At 46.2% G+C, this 19,134-nt stretch overlaps 2 protein-coding genes across 3 annotated transcripts in view; one reads left to right on the top strand and one right to left on the bottom strand.

The window, feature by feature from the left end:
* Window positions 1-4,314, top strand: part of Pcbd1 (pterin-4 alpha-carbinolamine dehydratase 1) — a 7,791-nt gene extending 3,477 nt beyond the window's left edge. The window contains exons 2-4 of the mRNA XM_033766331.1: window positions 2,004-2,135; window positions 2,654-2,734; window positions 3,524-4,314. Coding sequence (XP_033622222.1) covers window positions 2,004-2,135; window positions 2,654-2,734; window positions 3,524-3,622 — 312 coding nt within the window. The 3' untranslated portion in view covers window positions 3,623-4,314. The remainder of the gene's footprint in view (window positions 1-2,003; window positions 2,136-2,653; window positions 2,735-3,523) is intronic.
* A 4,598-nt stretch (window positions 4,315-8,912) lies between these two features.
* Sgpl1 (sphingosine-1-phosphate lyase 1) overlaps window positions 8,913-19,134 on the bottom strand; it is a 43,585-nt gene continuing 33,363 nt past the window's right edge. Inside the window, exons 8-15 of one of the 2 annotated variants that reach the window (XM_019204975.2) lie at window positions 18,350-18,438; window positions 16,780-16,885; window positions 15,990-16,088; window positions 15,076-15,225; window positions 13,463-13,701; window positions 12,904-13,050; window positions 11,636-11,783; window positions 8,913-11,100 (exon numbers count right to left, since the gene is read on the bottom strand). In XM_019204975.2, the coding sequence (XP_019060520.1) occupies window positions 10,960-11,100; window positions 11,636-11,783; window positions 12,904-13,050; window positions 13,463-13,701; window positions 15,076-15,225; window positions 15,990-16,088; window positions 16,780-16,885; window positions 18,350-18,438 (1,119 nt within the window). In that variant the 3' untranslated portion in view covers window positions 8,913-10,959. The remainder of the gene's footprint in view (window positions 11,101-11,635; window positions 11,784-12,903; window positions 13,051-13,462; window positions 13,702-15,075; window positions 15,226-15,989; window positions 16,089-16,779; window positions 16,886-18,349; window positions 18,439-19,134) is intronic. The other variant, XM_019204976.2, reaches the window with a different exon arrangement.

A 19,134-nucleotide genomic window follows, 5' to 3' on the forward strand; every position in this document is an offset into this window, starting at 1 on the left:
GGAGGACCGGAGGCCGAAAGCCTGAGTCTCCCCGGGTGCTGGTCACTGCCCCCTCCGGATTGCACCTGAGTGCAGGGTCTGGCTGGAACCCCACCCTCTGCACCCGAACGCTGCCCTGGGCTTTAGTTTTAGACCTTACCCCTTCGCCTCCACGGAGACCGTGGTCCTCGGCGGGGCGCTGATGGCTCAGGATCCCTCCTCCTGGCTGAGCTGCGGCCCGCTAGGCCGAGAAGCTTCAGCAAACAGTTCTGGCCCCGGGGTGTGGTTGGGAGCAATTAGGGACAGAATGGAGTTTGGAAAACGAGGGCTTGGGGAGAGACACTGAGGCCCCAAAGACAGGGGGTTGGGTAATGAATAACCCCTCCGCACACTCCCCCAGGGGCGGGTCTGGGCCTGATCCGGCTTTACTGAGCTAACAGGGCCCCTCCCCCTCTGACCCCAGAGCTCAGAGGGTTTGTCCATCAGCCCCAGGCCTTGGGACAGGAGAGCTCTAGAAGACGCTAAAAAGAAAAATGCAGCCCACCCCGCACCCCCAGTTCACCTGTACCCACCCACCCCTTTCGGAGCCAAGAAAATAGTGTTTCTGATGCCTTAGCTGACAGGTGGTCGCCTAGATACAAGGACCAGGCAGCCTCAGGAACTGGCCCACTCTGGAAAGAGACCCGTGTGTTGGGCGGTGGTGTGGATCTCTGCTGCCACCAGGTCTCCGGACTGGAGAGGGACTGAGCCCTCAGTTTAGAGTGAGCTCTGGTTGTCAGGAGAGAAAGACGATTTCACAGGGCAGCTACCCCATGCTGCAGGCCCTCACAGGCCTCCTAGTGTTTTAACAAATGCAAATGACATTTGCTTAATACCATGCTGTTCACTAAAGTGTCCCCGGGGCACCCCTTGAGGATCTGTAAGGCATAAGTTCTTGTACCTCTTACCCACAAGGCAAGAGAGGTCGGTGCCACAGACCTGCTACACAGCCCAGGGCATCCAGTCTGTGGGCTGCTTCCTAAAGACTCAATTTGCCTTCTGTATACTCTCGCAGACCTGACTGGTTTCAAATTCAGCAGTGTCCCCATTACCCTTCCATGCTTCTATCCTGAAGTCCAGGCTCTGGGGTCTGTTCCTTCACCTCCACCTAGATCTCCTCAGGACAGGACTGACCCTTGCTTCCTTGACTCCTCCGAGGGTCCACACCCAGCCAGAACTGCACCACTTTCAGCTGCTTTGAGGGCAGCTGGCATTGCAGACAAACTGCATGGGGCACTGGGGCTGCCAGATGCCCTTGGACCAGTTACTGCCCAGCTCCCTAACCTACCAGAAGACAGAAAGTCCAACAGCCTAGGGCTGGCCGCTGGGGCAGTGGCTACAGTTGGGGACATAGGGGAGGTGGTGCCAGTGGCTATCAACAGCTGTGTGGCTCAGTCACCTGGAAACCTGAAACCCTTGACCTTGCCCTGGGGTTGCAGATGCAGAGACCATGCTGAGAACCTGCCTGTGCGCCACTGATGAGGGGTGAGCGAGAGAACACCAGAAGGGTCACTTCCCTGCTTGAGGCCTCAGTTTCTCTTCCGTACACCTGAAGGTTACTGTCAGGCATGGGGTGGACAGGTTACACTAGAGCACAGGCAGAGCCTGGATGCTTGTGACACCTCGTGAGAGATTGGGTTGTAATACATTCAATATGGGCTGCATTTTACTTTTATTTCCTCATTGATTTTAGTCTGGGGCCCTCTGTGAGGCTTTGGTGGGGCTTCTGTCCCAGTGATTGGCATTACACTTTCTTTGGGATTTTCTTTCTCCAAAGGGAGTATAAAACCCAAGACTTGAAAGCCTACTGATGAACAAGTCAAATCGGACCTCCTGGTCTACTGCTTAAAGACCCACTGCCCTTTGATTTGACAGGTCACGTGACTATCTCAGCAACCCAGGCTGGCTAAACTCTAAGGGCTTGGGGCCCTGTTTTGACCTATAAAAGGAAATGCCCTGAGGCCCGCATGCTTCTCCTCTTCTAGGCTGGCAAAGCCCACAGGCTGAGTGCTGAGGAGAGGGATCAGCTGCTGCCCAACCTGAGGGCCGTGGGGTGGAACGAGCTGGAAGGCCGTGATGCCATCTTCAAGCAGTTCCACTTCAAAGATTTCAACAGGGTATGTCAGGGGAGGGAACAGCATGCCAGCCTGGGGTGGAGGATGCCCTGTGGACTTGTTCCCCTGCTTCAAGTCCTGGTGGCCAACCCCAGCTGACTACACTAATCTGGTCTATTTGTGTGCTATGCCAGTGGCAAATTCACTTCCCTGAATAACTGCGAAGTGTCGGGAAGATGGGCCCGGGGCCCTCCCCACCTGGAACTTTTAGAAACAATCTTTAGAGGACTTAGTTCATCCGTAGCAAACAGATGTACATCTAGTGACATTGTAATAGCCAAAAGACCTGTGCTCTTCACCTTGCTGCTGATCCTAGTAACCAGACATCCTTCCTGCTAGAGAGACAGCCTCTAACTCAAGCCTTGGGACAGGAAGTTCCCAGGGGAAAGGACCAGAGACAGGGACTGTGCCTAGAGGAAGGAAGTCTATCGTCCTGCACCTGGAGCTTATAGTGGCCATAAAAAGGTACCCGGGCATCTCTTCCTCAGAACACTCAGCTGGGTCTTGCTTCACTCATACAGGCTTTTGGCTTCATGACCAGAGTGGCCCTGCAGGCCGAGAAGCTGGACCACCATCCCGAATGGTTTAACGTGTACAACAAGGTGAGTGGGGCCAGGTGCGCTCTTGTGCTCTGCCCCAGGCCAGTTCTGAGAATGCCGACTTACTCATAAGGCTCTGCCGTGGGCCTGCCTCACCTGTTCATTCGGTTCATCTCCTTCGACCCAACATAAACACCCCTCCCAGCCTGGCAGTCTCACTACAAACTAAGGAAATGCAAATTAAAACACTGAGATATGTGGCCTTAAGGTAGACACTAAAAAGTCAAAAGCCAAGACAGGCAATGCTGTGGGAATAGGACATACTTATTCATTGTTAATAGCTCTAAATGGCTATCTTTCCAGAAGGAAGAATGAAATAAGAACTGGGAACTCAGAATATCTGTGCATAGCAAACAGACTGTCTGCTCAGTGAACTGAGTAATGGTCATTACATGACTGCCATGTGCCAGGAGCTCCACTGGACTGTTTATAAAAATGTGAAAAGAAGCTATCTATAAATAGACAGTAGTTAGCAGTCAGCAGTGGTTTTGGGTTTGCCTTTAGTTTTCAGGTTGCTCTTGACATCTGAAGTCACATCAAGGGGAGGTGTAGCAGATACAGACCAGTTGGTAGATACACCCCAGGACAGATGGTGGCAACCAGCTACTCTTCCCTAGAGAGCACCACAGTAGTGACCGGCTACCGTCCCCAGTAGATTCCAGTGGTCAGCTACTGTCAATGATCATCTGCTATTCTGAAGCTTTTCCTGGGGCAGAGCCCAATAGCTAGGGATCCTCTGCCACTCTTTAGCAAAGTTGGTCGGCAGGCCCTGAACTTCTGCTTTTGTTTCAGGTGCACATCACTCTGAGCACCCATGAATGTGCGGGCCTTTCAGAACGAGACATAAACCTGGCCAGCTTCATCGAACAAGTAGCAGTGTCCATGACATAGGCCCCACCTTTCCTTGCATTCCCGGGGAAGGGGGTGACAGAATTGGAGGCAAGGAGGGAACTGAGTCAGAACCGCGTGTTGACCCTGCCGCCTCCATTTAGGGCTAAGTCCTTGCTGCAGATGCCAGCATCATCACTGCCAATGCCAGCAGCTGAGCCCTTTTCCCTGAGCACTCTCTTCATCCTTGGGGCTACTTCTACGCTTTGAATAAGCTTTTCCTTTCTTTGCAACTTCCTGGCATCCTGAATGGTGTTCTTTCCTGGCTGGGTCTTGCTCTCTAACTCATTTCCCAAACATCTGTGAAGGGTGAAGGTCCTATCTTAGAACCCAGGACCCTAACGCGAATCCCACCCAATGTCTCAGAAACCTGTGCTTTTATGTCACCAATAAAACGAGTGTATCAAGGTCTCAAGCTCTAGAAACTTCTTTCCCACAGGTCAGTTTAGTCAATTAGCCTTGTGTGGGTGGGTGCATGCACGCTCACTACTGAGGACTGGACCCGGGGCCTTGCACATGCTAGGCAAGCACTCTGCTACTGAGCTACACTCTGGCCCACAGGCATTTCAATGATAGCACTTCACATTAGTGCCCTCGAAGCCTGGCCCCGGGTGAGTGCCACCGAAGCTTCGTCCTGCCGTCATCCTCAGGAAGCGTGGCTTCATCATCTCAAAAGAAAACAGAACCCAAAAAAAGAAAAATAGATGGAAGAGATCAATGAAAAACAGGAGTGCTTTGTTGTCAGGAGAAGCAAGGCACCATGCTTATTCTAAATCAGTCTGTCTCACCAGACTACAGCCAGGTGAAATGAGGAAATGGGGAAATCTACTGAAAAAGATTGAAGAGTGAAGCTGCTAATTTGAAACTTTGTTCTTTGGTAACAGTCGAAAGTGCTGATGTGACAGACATGATTCAACTTGCCGTTTTCAGTTAGCAGTATTGATTATGAATATGTCACTGAAGAAATGACTTTGGTGCCATTAAAAGACACAGCTAGGGACCAGGGATTTAGCTCAATGGTTCCACTGCCTGCCTTGCAAGTACAAGGACCCGAGTTCAATCTCCAGTACCAAAAAAAAAATAATAAATATAGAAATATATATAAATAATAAATATACAGCTGTATCTCTTTATTTGTATGAAGCAGTAAAAATAACTGATTTTTCTTCAAACTTTGTCAATATATGTGGTATAGCCATAGTGGTACCCTGTGAGGGTTGGTAAAAAAGAGGGATTTAAACTAGCTGTGGTGGTGCATGCTTACAATCTCAGCACTTGGGAGAATTGCCACAAATTCAAGGCCAGCCTGGGTTACACAGACCCTGTCTCAAAAAAAAAAAGAGGGATTTATAAATGAATAGATGATGCATTTGCTGCTGGCAAGTCACATTTAATGAAATAGAGCTGCACCCACCCTACATCAAAGAAATTCATGTGAGAATGCTTTAAAAATGGATGTTATGGGAGCCAGGCGTGGTAGTGCATGCCTGTAATCCTAGTACTGGGGGTGGGGGGTGGGCTGAGGCAGAAGGATCTCCGTTGAGTTCAGATAGTTCAAGACCAGCCTGACCTGTGTATTGTCAATGACAAAAAAAGGATGTTATGCAAATCGTCATCAAAGCTATGAATTTCCTAAGGCCCTAGGGATGGAATCATAGCCACAAGTTCCTTAAGAGGAAGGATGCTGATTATGGAGACATCATTTAATTTTTTGAAGTGAGGGAGCCAAGCAGGAGTAAACTGCTGAAAAGATTTTGGTAATTGCAAAATGCTATCATCATTTGCAGAATCAAGGAACCCGAAGATGAAAAATTCCTCACCAGTTTAGCATTTTTTAAAAATGTGACTACTCATTTAAATAGGATAAACATGTCAAGGTGAAAGTCAAATTATTTGCACTTACTAGTGTACAAAATGAAATGTACAGTACGGTAAGTTCAAGTTATGACAAACTGATAAACTGGCTAACCAGTCCTGGGAACAGTGGGAATTATGCAGCCTTCCTTTGTTTGGACACAGGTGTTTGAGATAGGTTTCAAAAGTCTGAAAATAATTATCAATTTTTTGGCATATTTGCAACTGCACTTTCATTTGGCATACATACGCTGCCCATAAATTTTCCAATGGAATGTTTGGGGTACAATCAGACAAGATCAGGCGCATTCAGTGGTACAGCTGTCGACTGAGGTTACAGCCAGATGCTCAACTCAAAGGACAACTGGATCGAGTCACTTTATGGCCCAGCCTTAGTCGTGGCATCCTTTTCAACAGTGTGTATTTCTGTGAACAACTTATTCTTTCTTGAGTGACTAAATAAAACCAATCAAGCAAGTAAAAAAAAAAAAAATAATGAAAGCACTTACTCTATACAAGGTATTATTCCAGGTACTCGGGGAAAGGGAAGGAGCTCATCTGGGAATCCGACAGGAAAACCGTTAGCTATTAGTAGGATGCATTAAGTTAATGCTGATGGCAGGGTGAGAAACCCAGGGATTTGTGTGACAAGTGAGATTCTGAGTTACATACCTCAAAGACCTGAGCAGGATTCCTGAGAAGCAGCTGGGTATGGTGGCACACACCTTCCAGTCCCAGCCCTTGAGAGGCTGAGGCAGGAGGATTGCCACAAAGTTCTAGGCCACCCTGGGATATATAGTGAGTTCAAGGCCAACCTGAACTACATAGCAAGACCCTGTATCAAGAAACAAACAAAAAAAAAAGATTCTTGAGAGACAAAGGTGGCTGAGGGGGCACCATAAACACAGGTAAAGAAAGGCATACAGGGCATGAAAGGGAGTGTGGGGCCATATTCTTTTCAGGTAGTGACAATTCTCTTTTTTCTTTCAGGGGGCATGGTTTATAGGCATGCACCACCATACTTGGCACAGTTACAACTAATTTTGTGTCAATTTGACTGGGCTCTGAGTGTCCGGATATTTGGTCTAACATTATTCTGGATGTGTCAGTGTGGCTATTTCTGGATGAGATCAACATGAATCGGTACCTAGCAAAGCAGAGTGCCCTCCTTAATGTTGGTGGACCTCGTCCAATCAGCTGAAGGCCTGTAGAGAACAAAGGGGCTGGCCTTCCCTAGAAAAGTAAACTCTTGCCTCACTGCCCCGAGCTAAGCTATCAGTTTTTTCCAGCCTTCAGATTCAAATTAAGACACCCGCACTTTGTGGGTCTATAAGCTGCAGGCGCCTGGACTAGAACTATACCCATCAGCTCTCCTGGGTCTCCAGCTTGCCAAGTACAGAGAGATCTTGGGACCAGTCCCATGAGCCAATTCCTTACAAGTCCTTTCATCCTTGGCGTATGTACTGGCTGTTTCTCTGGAGAACGCTGATCAATACACAGGCCTAAACATCAGAAGGGAGACTTCTAATCCTAATGGTATCTGCCATTCTCAGAATCTTAGCAAAGGTCTTGGGCTCACCTGCTTTTACTCTGTGCAAACAGAGAGGACAGAAGCACAGGAGGGGGCTGGCAGGCTTCATTCCGCCTGAGCAGTGAGATTGCATTGCACAGCTCAGCCTAAACCAGCAGCTCTGGGACAGAAGCCTTCCCTACAGCAGTCCCCGCTGCCACACACATGCTACCTCACACATCCCGAGGCAGACAAGAAGCCCCTCTCCCAGCAGCTCTCACCAGTGACCGTTAGCCCAAAGCCCTGCCTGGGCCCGGAGGTGACTTGCAATGGCTCACATGGAGCACGCATCTTGCAAGGTCACAACCCAGCCAGCTGGGCTGAGGTGATCCCTCAAAGGCCTTAAAAAAGAGGCAGAGGTTGATGGTTGAGAAGTAAGCACACTGTCAAGAGGACTGGCAGGACCCCAGCCTGGCCCATATGCTGGTAAAAGATAATCAATACTTAAGGTCGATGGCAATTTTTCTACAGAGCTTAATGTCAGGTCCAGTAAGACTCTGCTCTCTCACCTGCTCCACTTCTAACCTGAATTGTTCTAAGTGTGCTCTGATCTAAAAACTGAGAACAGAAGACACCAGACCTGGAGGTAAGAACTATTCTGTCATGGTGCCTCCCTGCCTCTGCTGCTTACCATGAATCAGTGAAAAATGCCAGCCTTGTCATTTGTATGAGACACCTTTATGTGGGAAAAAGATAGGGGTGACACTTTTTAAAAAATAAATAGCTTTATTCTAAAATTAACCCAAATAAATGCAATTATTGGGGAGGACATTAAGCAGAGAAGAGATTATGACAAGGACAAAGCCTTAGTGGAAGTAAGGCCATTAAGGCTTCAAAGCAAGAAAAGGTCATCCAAGCCTGACTTTTGCCCACCTGGGTTAGAACTGGTGGCTGTCAAATTAGGTCTCCGTCATTATTTCTATCAAGGTGGGTCCAGCTAAACACTGCTCAGTGCTGCCCAGAGCCCACAGAGAAGGCAAAGGGGCCTACAGCAGAGGTGGAGCCACTAGCACCCCAAATGCTACCTGTCAGGTCAGCCCAGCCTCCCAGTGCAAGCACATGCTGGCCTTTCTTTCTCAGGGTGTGCAGGTGCTCAGGGCACCAAGCCATCTGGCAGGAAACAAAGCAAAGACAGCATTCCCTGCCTACTTTCTAGCAAAGCCTGAAAGGGCTGAAAGCCAGAATGTAAAGCAGGTTACCTTCATCATAGCTTCTCAGCTCTCAGATCCTGAACAACCGTGTGGGGAACCTTGGCTTTCTTACTCAGAATAAAACAAGATGCCCAGCAGTTATGCATGTGAAGATCATCTGAGCAGCTCTACCAGGCCCCACTCAAATGCTGGGCTTGAAGTCAGTAGAGACAGAGCCACAGGCCAGGCTGGATAAAGACTACCCAGATGGCTTAATCTGTCGTAAATTACAAGCATAGGATGGCAGGAAAAGAAAGACAGGATCCCTTTTCTGGGGAACTAACGCCCTGAATTCCAGTCTAGCCACAATGAGCACTCCTGGTGTAGAGAGTGATCAGCTACCTACCGACGTGCTGGAAATGAGCGGGACTGAAGACGGCTTGGGTCCATCAGCCCTAGCATCAATGGTCAAATGCAACAATTCTCCCAGCAGGGGGCGATCTCATAGGCAGCCCAAGCAAATGAATGCAACCATCCACTGTAAGTACAGTTAGGGACATTTATTTAATTGCTTTAAAAGAGATTATTGCTGCAAATAGGAAAGGAGCATGCAGATGGGGAGGAGGAAGTTAAGAGAAAAGATTTAAAAGAGGCAAGTACCATCTTCCAAGTATAAAATGGGGTGCAGAAGTCAATCCGACATCTGCTAGCAACATCATACCATTAAGAACCCTACCTATTTGTCACAACAGGTATTCTGTGCTTTCACACACAAATACACATAAAATGAAAAGGCTAAAAATGCATTAAATCAAACTAAGACTCTCAATCAGAAATTAAAGTGGCTACTGTAGGTCCCTTTGAAAACACCATCAGCCCCTGGCACTAATGCAGTCACAGGACAGAGGAAGTGAGGTGCTCAGGGTCTGGTCCTGAGGAGGCTGTAGGGCACAGGCTTCTATTTTAGCAGCCAGTAGCCATTCTGGTGCCTGCTGGTGGCTCTGGTTCTCTAGGTCTCTTCCAACAGTCCAGCAACTGAAGGAAGCATATGATTCCCGTGTCCTAAAGGTCTCAGCTTCTCCCTGACACACACATACATCGACCACGGCTGAACACAGGGATGCACACGGCACGTACGTACCACACGAGCTCTGCAGTGATGGTCAGTTACTGCCTAAGAAGTACAGTGCTAAAGAAACTCCCAGCAGACACGCTAGGAGCCTGGAGGAAAGTCTGGTGGCTGCGGCTCCCACGAGGGGGCCAGATGACAGCATCTGCAGAGGCTGCATGTTCAGGAGTCCCTGAGAAAGGCAGGGGAGCAGAGCAAAGTTCCTCTTCACTTGTTCTAAGTTCCCTCCAACCCACACAGAAACCTCAAAGTCTGGTCCGCTTCCCCAAGGTCCAGACCAGGAAGAGCTCACTATTAGTGGAGAAAGGCACGTGGAATGTCACTAGAGAGCAACGGTGGCTCAGCCTAGATCAAGGCCCCCAGAAATGAAGAAGAGAGTAGGAAGTGGGTGCAGGATTTTGTCCTGCCCCTGCACCACCCTGAGCAACTAGTCTTACAAAGGAATCCCAGGCCCAGGGCCATATAATGTCTGCTCACCGCCGTACTATCCATTCCCAGATGTTTATCTAATCCTACACTGCTCCCTTTTAGCTAGGACTGAGGTGTGGCCAGTACCTGAGGCTAACCTGCCAAAGTACCTTTGGAAACTGAGCAAAGGAGAATGGGCAGGAAGAACACACAAATGGAGGGAAAATGTTCCCTGCACTCTCCTCACACCCACCCAGGCTAAGTCAAGGCAACTTGTGGAGGTGCTCTGAGCTCTTCCTTCAGCGAACATACTCTCATCACACGAGTTAAGGCAATGGGGAGCAGAGGACCACCGCCAACTCTGGTGACACATACTTGAAACTGGGTGGTCACCTAAGCTGACGTTCAGGAAGTACAGAAAAGGGTCTGGTGTCTGTTCATCGTAGGTCCAGGAGAGGGCTTGGTGTGCTCTACTCCGGCCACTGCCAATTCAAGGAGGCAGCACCATAGCCAGAAAGTCCTAGATCCTCTGCAAACCACATTCTCGTCCTATCCATGAAACAACAAGGTAATGGGAACATCATTTCCAATAAACACTCCAACTGAGTATCAAATGGGGCCTGCAAGCACGGACAGATGAGGACCACTGAAGCACTACAAACCCTGCCATGGGCTACTGAGTAGACACGCTCCTCCACATCACAGGGTACAACATGGACAACCTGTGTCCTGGAAAAACACAGCAAGTTTCAGTAAAAGTGACTCTAAGAGAGACAACTGTCCTAATCTAAGCACAGGGCTGAAAAAGCTTCCCACCTACGATGCACCAAAGACCCACTCAGGGAAATGTTACATAAATGCCTTCCACTTTGTTAGCTAAAGCCTCTGCTTGGGTAACAAACCCTCTGGGATCTCATAGCTTCCCTACATGTCAGAGCCACCACACAATGATGAAGTGAAGAAAAAAACAAGAGAAGTTAGATAAGGAAATGGTTAAAACAATTCCTACCACTACATTTATAACAAGGGCAGGTTCATAATGCAGTAGAATCCTTCAAGGCCTTCAAATTTAAAACCACAAAAGGTAACAAAAGGAGAAACAAGAATCCTGAGGCTCAAGCTGTCACATGGCCTATCTTCGTGCTCTATGGAGCAAGACCAGATGTCGAAGTTGTGGGTGGCCTGTTCCATACCCGGAGAACCTTCTGAAGCCAGGAGCCCTCTGGGATGGCCTAGAAAAGGCCCAAGCTCAGCGAGGTTTTGGAGAACCATTCATCTGGCTGCCCTGGGTTACAGCATCCGTACTGTACAAGCTGTCCAAGAAGACTGAGGAGATTTCCGCAACCAGGTTCCTGTCAATGATTGCCTGGGACATGCCATAGATGGCACCCTACAAAGCCAACCAAGGATACATTAGTGATGATAAGAACAGAAACAGGGACAAAGCTGTGCTTGTGATCCCCTCCTTCCCCAGTCCTACCTTTCTAAGTGCAACGCTAAGTACCCCTGCCCTCTCCCCACTCCAGGTCTTATTCTATTAGGAAAAACAGCTGGCACAGCAGTTTTCACAGGTACTTTGCAGTCTGCCTTTCTATATAAAGGAACTACTCTATGAAATTTGCTGGGAAAAAAATCCAGAAAAAATACATTTATAGTCTTTTCTGTCAAAAATTTCTTTTCAAATGGACACTACCACCTACTTTTGGACAGCAGTTTCAGATTTATCAGGTGCTTTAAAGAGATCTCATCTGACATGCCCATCAACTCTAGGGATGGGTGAGGCAGGGGTCAGTGGCAACAATAAATTAACAAAGGGAGAGGTTTGTAGATAATGGGCTCAGGCAAGAACAACCTCCAAATTGTCTGATTCTTTCAAACTCCCACACCAACACTTAAAGGGGGAAAAAATCTCCAAGTGTCTTTACCATTCCTGTGACCTTTGCTTTACAGTTCTTCATGATTTGGGTGACAGATTCACGGACGTCCTTTAAGAACTGGATTGCAACTCGCTTCCGGGTATGTACTAATGTGATACAGATATGAATACTATGGAAGAAGAAAGAGAGATGAAGCCTGAAAACAGAAAAAGTGTTTAAAATAAAGCAGTCCCCAATTTACTGGCTGCCTCTTCAGATTATCTCTACTGATCCAGTTCTTGGAATCAGGGCTCTCCAATACTGGTTTTGCCACGCATGGGCAGGTATCAGGATTCTCAGCATGATCAGGAACCACCCTAAGAGAATGAACACCGCTGACTTATTTTGTGTCCCGCCTCTCATAACTGCCAATCACAATTCCTTCAACCATGTGACCACCAATTGGATGCTTTTATCTTAGATAATAAGCCCTCATGGAGAAAGAGCCATGTGGCTGGGGCCTTGAAGGACTTGAAGGCAATGAAGAAACAAATTTGCCCTGGGGAGAAGATGGAGTATAGAGAATTGTGAAGAGGGTAAGGCAAAGTCCAGATGGGGCTGGCAATAGCAGCAATCTATGCAAAGGTAAGTTGTTACATAAGAGATGCTGAACTGGCCCACTCTGCTGGAGTGGAGGATTTAGAAGATTCAGTTAGAAAAGCATACTGAAAAAACCCAACAGCAGGCCTGAATCCTCAGGCACCCTCTTGAAGGTTTTTTGTTTTGTTTTGTTTTGTGTCTTTGAGACCCTATATAGCCCAGGTTGGCCTCGAACTCACAGCGATCCTATTGCCTCAGCTTCCCAAGTGCTGGGATTACAGGAGTGCGCCACCACGCCCAGCCTTCTCTTGAGGGTTTTGCAATATAAGCAGTTGGATGGCTGTGTAGAAAATGGACTGGAGAGGGCTGGGGATCTAGCTCAGTGGTTCTGCTGCCTGCCTCGAAAGCACAAGGACCCAGGTACCAAAAAAAAAGAAAAAGAAAAAGAAGACAAGAAAGAAAGAAAATGACTGGAGAGTTACAGAAGATAGAGAATGGGGATGAAATCTTATAAATAAGCACTGATGTCAGGAGACTGGCACTTCATTCTCCCAGAGGTTCTAATGGTCTTGCTCTTTACATCTAATTATTCTAGGTGGCCAGAAAGAAACTTTACAAATACAGTTGCTACTGAATAGCTGGGTCCTACCAGTTAAACTCTGTGCATCAGGTTACCTTGCTCCCCATGTTCTGCAAAGCCATGGACAGAGGGAAGACAGGGGCTCCTTCAAGCATACCTGGGTGGGAACTGCAACTGGTTCAAGTACCACCCCTTAGCAGTCATCATGTTAGACAGCCGGTAGATGTCAAAATCACGGGAGCCCAGAGAAATGACTGACAACTGAGGATCCCCGAAGATGAAGATGCCTTTGATATTTTCCAGTCTGAAAACACAAACAGAAAGGAAATTCAGCCACATCTGGTCAACATCCCTTTAATCCAAATCTAACCTTCCTTAAAACCAATCTAGCTTTCTGAGGTTTTAGTCTTCTCAACTTCAACACTAAGTAGGCTAAGACGGACAGACATTAGAAATATCCCAAGATCCAAACCCCAACCAGACCTAACAAAATCAGAACCACTGGCTTCTTCCCATCTACCCAACTCCTGTCTCCTGCAGAGAAGGGAACTTTCTCTTCCTGCTGACACCAACTCCTAAGGCACTGTCCTAAACCCTTGGTCTCTCAGGTGGTAGCAAACGGGTTAGGGTTATACGCATGCAGTGAAGCACATGCCTTGAAAGGCTGACTAGTGGAAAAGGCAAGAGGCAAAACAGAACCTGTGTTCCATACATACTCAGATCGGAGGAAGCGAGCAGTTTTGATGATCTGTTTGGTGGCTTCAACGTAGCCGTTCTCACCAAAGTGCATCAAGGTGGCCCAACAGGCTGCAATGATGCCACCAGGCCGTGAGCCTGCAATGCTTGGGGAAGCATAGATGCCTCCCTGCCAATCTGTGCCAATGAAGAACTGGTACTTCCTGTATTTCTTGTCACTGTACAACACCACTGACGAGCCTTTAGGGGCGTAGCCATACTGGGAGAGAAGCAAACAGGTGAGAATGTGGCTCTGTCTGGCAGACCCTGGCCCAGAGCGTGCCATTTACTTATTAGATCATGGTGATGTTTTCCACTCACGTTAAGGAACTTAAGGGATAGAGTTTAGATTCTCTTTCATGGGTTAGGAGACTGAGGCCCAGGGAAGAATGGCATCTTGCTCAGTAATGTTTTCTTTCCTCTCTCTTCCAACATGAGGTTTTCCTTATTTAAAATCTTTCTCGGGGTGGTAAATCAGGGTGGAAAATCTGCAAGCCTGGCAAGAATGGAATCCAAGCCACTTGGAGCAACTAACATCACAGTGTGACCCTCTCCTATCTTTTCTGCTCAGTATTACATATCTTCGTAAGAATATTATGGTGCTCAGAATCCAAAGACAACTTCATCATGAAGATAAACTGTGCAGTTGGTTTCCTCACAGAAAATGGGACTTCCTAATTAACTCTAACTGAAGCTAACATGAACTCTAATTTCATTCCTAGACCCATACAGACATAATGGTTAAGGGAAAAGAACACAGGAAGTATCTGGGTGGTAAGGCAAAATAGATTCTGAATAAAAATTTACTGCAGATCATTTAGTGTTTAAAAAACAAGTCTTGGCTCTAGCTCAAAAGAAATTATGAAAAACAATCAAACAAGGTGCGCATAGCCAAGCATGATAGTGATATCTGTGATCCCAGTGCTCTGAGAGGCTGAGGCAAGAGGATCACAAATTCAAGCCTAGTCTAAGCAACCTAGAGACCCCCTGTCACAAAATGAAAAATGGGCTGGGGATACAGGTCCATGCAAAGGACCTGTGTTCAATGCCCAGTATCTCAAAAACAAAAGAAGGCACACATTCCTGAAGCTTCAAATACTACTATTTCATGTGGATATATTGTCAATAGTTTCCAAATGATCTGGACTTCATCTCAGTCCATCAGTGGTGGCAGACACAGACATTTCAGACACCATAAGCCAAACATCCCTGAGCACAGCCTTGGGGCCCCAGCAGCACAGAAGCAGTGGTATCAATAGCTGCTCTCTTTGAATTCCAAGATCAATCCTCAACTTCTCCCCAGCCACCTCATCAAGCTCAGGCTTTAGGAGACTTTGTCATAAAGACCTTAGGCTAGCAGGCTCCAGCTAAACGCCATCAGGATAACTGGGTGATTTTTGCAGCCAATGAGATGAAGTTAAGAGCCTCCTTGTCACTATACCACTATATCCCATCATTTGAACAGCCGATGATGTGGGAGAAAAAAGCCAGCTTTAATTTTATACTTTGGAGGAGCTAATGCTATAGCCAACTTATTTTGTGGGCTACAGTTAAAATAACCGACTGTCAGCATTTTATCTCCTCCTTAGCTCACCTTATGGGTATCGGCCGAAATGCTGGTCACACCTTCTACACGGAAATCGAACGGTATCTCCAGTGGGTATCCTGCTTTCTCCATAAAGACAATGAGGAAACCCCCCAGACAAGCATCTACATGAAGAGGTATTTTGTATTTGACAGCCATCTAGTTCAAAAAAACAAAGGACAAAACAGAATTTCATTTAACAGCCCTATAATAAAAACTTTTGCAGGACATGGAAGAAATGCTGGCTATCAACACAAACCTACTCTGAACCTATTATCTCTCCCATGTGTTAAAAACTGGCTATTTTTGACATTCCTAAGAAAGATTATCCTTCAGTTGTATTTAGCCTTCAAAATAATCCGTCTATGTTACAATATCTAGTTTATTTAAATGTGCATGGCCTCAAATTCCCTGCACCATCAAGTGGGCAGTGAGCAGAGCTCCAATGCAGGCAGCCACAGTGGAGGGAAAGGTCCTGTGTGAGTCCCTGCAAGGGGTGGGGAAGTGCTGCGCAGTCTCCTGCACATTCCTAGGTGCTCAATTCTTCCTGGTCTGAACCTAAAAGTCAGTATCATTCCAAAATATCTAGTTAAAAGACAAGACTTAGGGATCCAGGGATTTGGCTCAGTGGTTCTGCCACCTGCCTTGCAAGCACAAGGTCCCAAGTTCGATCCCCTACACCAAAAAAAAAAAGACAAGATAAGACTTAGTTTCATATTATCCCTTTCCCAAAGCACAAGCTAGTGACTTTCAAAGGCTCTAAGCAGAGCTGCAGGGCTTACCCTAGGGCTGATGAGAGCTATTCATCACTGCTAAGGTTAAACCTAAAATTCAAAACTGTATCTATTTGCCAGGTACTGCACTATTAAATTCGATTTTAAAATCTCATTCTGACTGCCACAGTGGCCCAATTGTCTCATTACCTTGGCCACTTCTGGGATCGGGTCTATCACACCGTGAGGAAACTGCGGCGCAGAACAGACGAGCATAGCAGTGTTCTTGGAGATGGCTCTTCTCATGGCCTAGGGATTTAAGTTCAAAGGAGAAAAATGAGCATCTAGGTCACAGTTATTCACTTCTGCTGCCTGAGAGCAGTCAGGGCCACTAATTTAAGAGTTCCAGGTCCACTGCATCACAGAAGCCTAGGAGAAGACAGCCTCACCATGGGGCAGGACACAGATGTTCCAGACAGGCTCATTTGTGAAAACAGAGACCACAAAATAAGCATAATACAACCACTGGGCGGGGGGTGGGTGGCACTACTGACCTAAGTGGCAAGAAACAAATATAAGACTCAGCCGACTGGCACTGAGACCCTAAGTGAATGGCTCAACCTCATCTGTGAAATGCAATGATGTTAACAGTACTGACAACCTCCAGGGACTGTCTTAATGTTCAAGTGATTCTGGTAACACTCTGAAATTACCAAGTTCTTCTGCAAAAATGTGAGGTGTAAAAACAATTACCATTATAACAATGATATTGATTCAGGTCAATCAAAACCACAGTTGAATCTTAGAGCAAGTTCATTAATGCTCATTTTATAAATGGGGGGGACGATGCTATTGAAAGTAAAAACAGATCTTCAGCATCCCAAGTTGGGGGCTACATGATCTGGCTACTACAGCCCAAGGCACTGGAGCACACCCACGGGGGACGGGAAAGGTAGTCAATGTGGCACACGTTCCATCTCTCTGCCTCCAGAGAACCTACCCGCACATCCACCTCCATCATCTTGTTCAGTGGGACTCGCACCACCTTCATCCCAAAATAACTGCCTGCTTTGTCAAAGGCAGCATGGGCACTTTTGGGAACCACCCTAGATGATGGGGAAGAGGAAAATAATGAACTCAGACCAAAAGTGGGCTCAAGAAAGTATAAAGTTAGCAGATCATCTAAACCTTCAGGAGTAAACTTCTGATTATTTTTTCCTCTAATTATTTTAAGTGTTCACATCACTTTCATTTCTAACTGTAAACAAAAAGAAGCCAGCTAGCTTTCTGTAGAAACCTTCTCCCTACTATTTAGGAAATCATTTGGGAACAAGAACTCAGAAGTAATTCAATCTAGAGGGATCCAAAGCATAAATTAGGTCTGCCAGGATAAAGCCCAGGGACAGGAAATGGATCATAGCAGTGTAAGGTAGCACTTTCCAACATAATACGTGTTCGAACAGGAATGTGGGGCTTTTGGCAGGACTATTAACACAGCACTCAGGCATCAGGTCAATGGGCCCTCCTACTCTGAAAGATCAAAAGTCTATGAGAAACTAAAATCTACATTTCTGCTACACACTTAGAAGCAGTATTTCAAATAGTGTGGAAAGAGGAAACAGTGTCACAGGTACATACTTGCCTTCATACTTCCCCCAATTACTCCACCCTCTAAATTATTCTGTTCTTTTTATAGGAGGGAAAAAAATCTATTGTGAGCTCCAAGCACCATTTATATAGGAAGCAAAAAACGGTAGATTGATTTCTTCTCATAGGAGAAGTATGAGTCACAGCCTGAGGCCACAAGCAATTACAACATCTTAGTCATTGACTGCTGTAGAAAACATTAACCCAAAAGGTATAGTATAAGCACACTGTACAGGAAACAGTCTAGAGAAGAAAATGCAACCAGCCACCAAAATTATGCCCATAGGAAGCAACAAGGACAAGTCTCAAAGAGATTTTTTAAATATTCCCCCCTTCAAACAGCCCTCAGACTGAAAGTTTCCCAGGGAGCACCCCAATGCAGCATACAATATTAAGAAATTCACTAAACCAAAGACAACTACACTTTCCCTTAGGCTCCAAAATACTTATAATATATATTTTTTTAAATCACAAGCCAGGCATGGTGGTGCATACCTAAAATCCCAGCAATCAAGAGACTGAGGCAGGCAGATTGCTCTGAGTTCAAGCCCCACCTGAACTACATAGTAAGTCCCTGTCCAAAGAATCAAAAAAGAAAAAGAAAAAAATTAAATTAAATTAAATCACAAGACTCAAAGACATAACATAGTCCTCTAACTCTGTCGCTTTTGGAAAGAGAATCTCATTTTTGCTTGTAATACACACTATATATAAATTTGCAGGGTTGGAAATGGTCCATAAGGATAACTGGCCTATCCACTAGAACTCTGCTGAAGTGAAAGATTAAGAAGGGCAGAGGGACCAGGGCAGGAGGAGAATAGCAAGGGCTAAGGAAGAGAAGCAGGCAAACAGATTATCAGGCTCAGTTCCACACAGCAGTACCCCATATGGACAACCTCAAAGGGGGAAACAGTCATACATACATTTCAGGAGTTTTGATCCCCTTATCTAACGCCAGGTCCCGATAAGCTTTGCAGGCCATCAGGATGCTTTCTGTTCCCCCGGAGGTCACCTAAAATGAAAAAGAAATGCCACATGTATTGGCAAGTTATCGACAGATATTAGATGTACTAATTGCCTTGACCTTGACAACGTCTGAAACTGAGAGAATGAGGACTTGGATGCATGCTGCAGGGAAGACACTGCCATGTCTTCCAGAAGGAAAACTTGTCTTTGCTACTAAGTCCAATCTTAGTTTAGAAGAATAATGAAAACTAGAAGAATGAATAAGGGAGCAGCAGCACTGTCTGAACACATGCACAACTACCCAGATCCAGCCTGCTCACAATCCATGTACATTTCTGTATTCACTGTTTTTCAGTTAGGAAAAGGCACTTCATACCACTCAAAAGTAGCAAAGTTATTGACTTTTTTTTTCAGTGCTGGGGCACACTTAGCTATTGAGCTACATCCCAGTCCTGGTCTGATTTTGCTTTAAAGTTCAATGGAGGTCAAAGAATGTGAAATTGTGAGGCTACAAATCTAGTAAACTGTGTCAAACGTTAGAGAGAGACATTCAAACTTTCCAAAGTGAACTTGTGGTTTTGACAAATATGAAAGACAGAAAAAAGCAGAAGTTTCTATTTATAAGTTAGTTGTCTTACTTATATGCAAGCAAAGCAAAAATTCTTTTTTTGTTGTTGTCGGTTTTTTGGTTTTTTTTTTTTTTTTTTTTTTTTTTTTTTTGTTTTGGGGATTCAACCCCGTC

The sequence above is a fragment of the Fukomys damarensis genome, unplaced genomic scaffold (genome assembly GCF_012274545.1).
Source record: "Fukomys damarensis isolate Sample0158 unplaced genomic scaffold, DMR_v1.0_HiC HiC_scaffold_20, whole genome shotgun sequence".
NCBI lineage: Eukaryota > Metazoa > Chordata > Mammalia > Rodentia > Bathyergidae > Fukomys > Fukomys damarensis.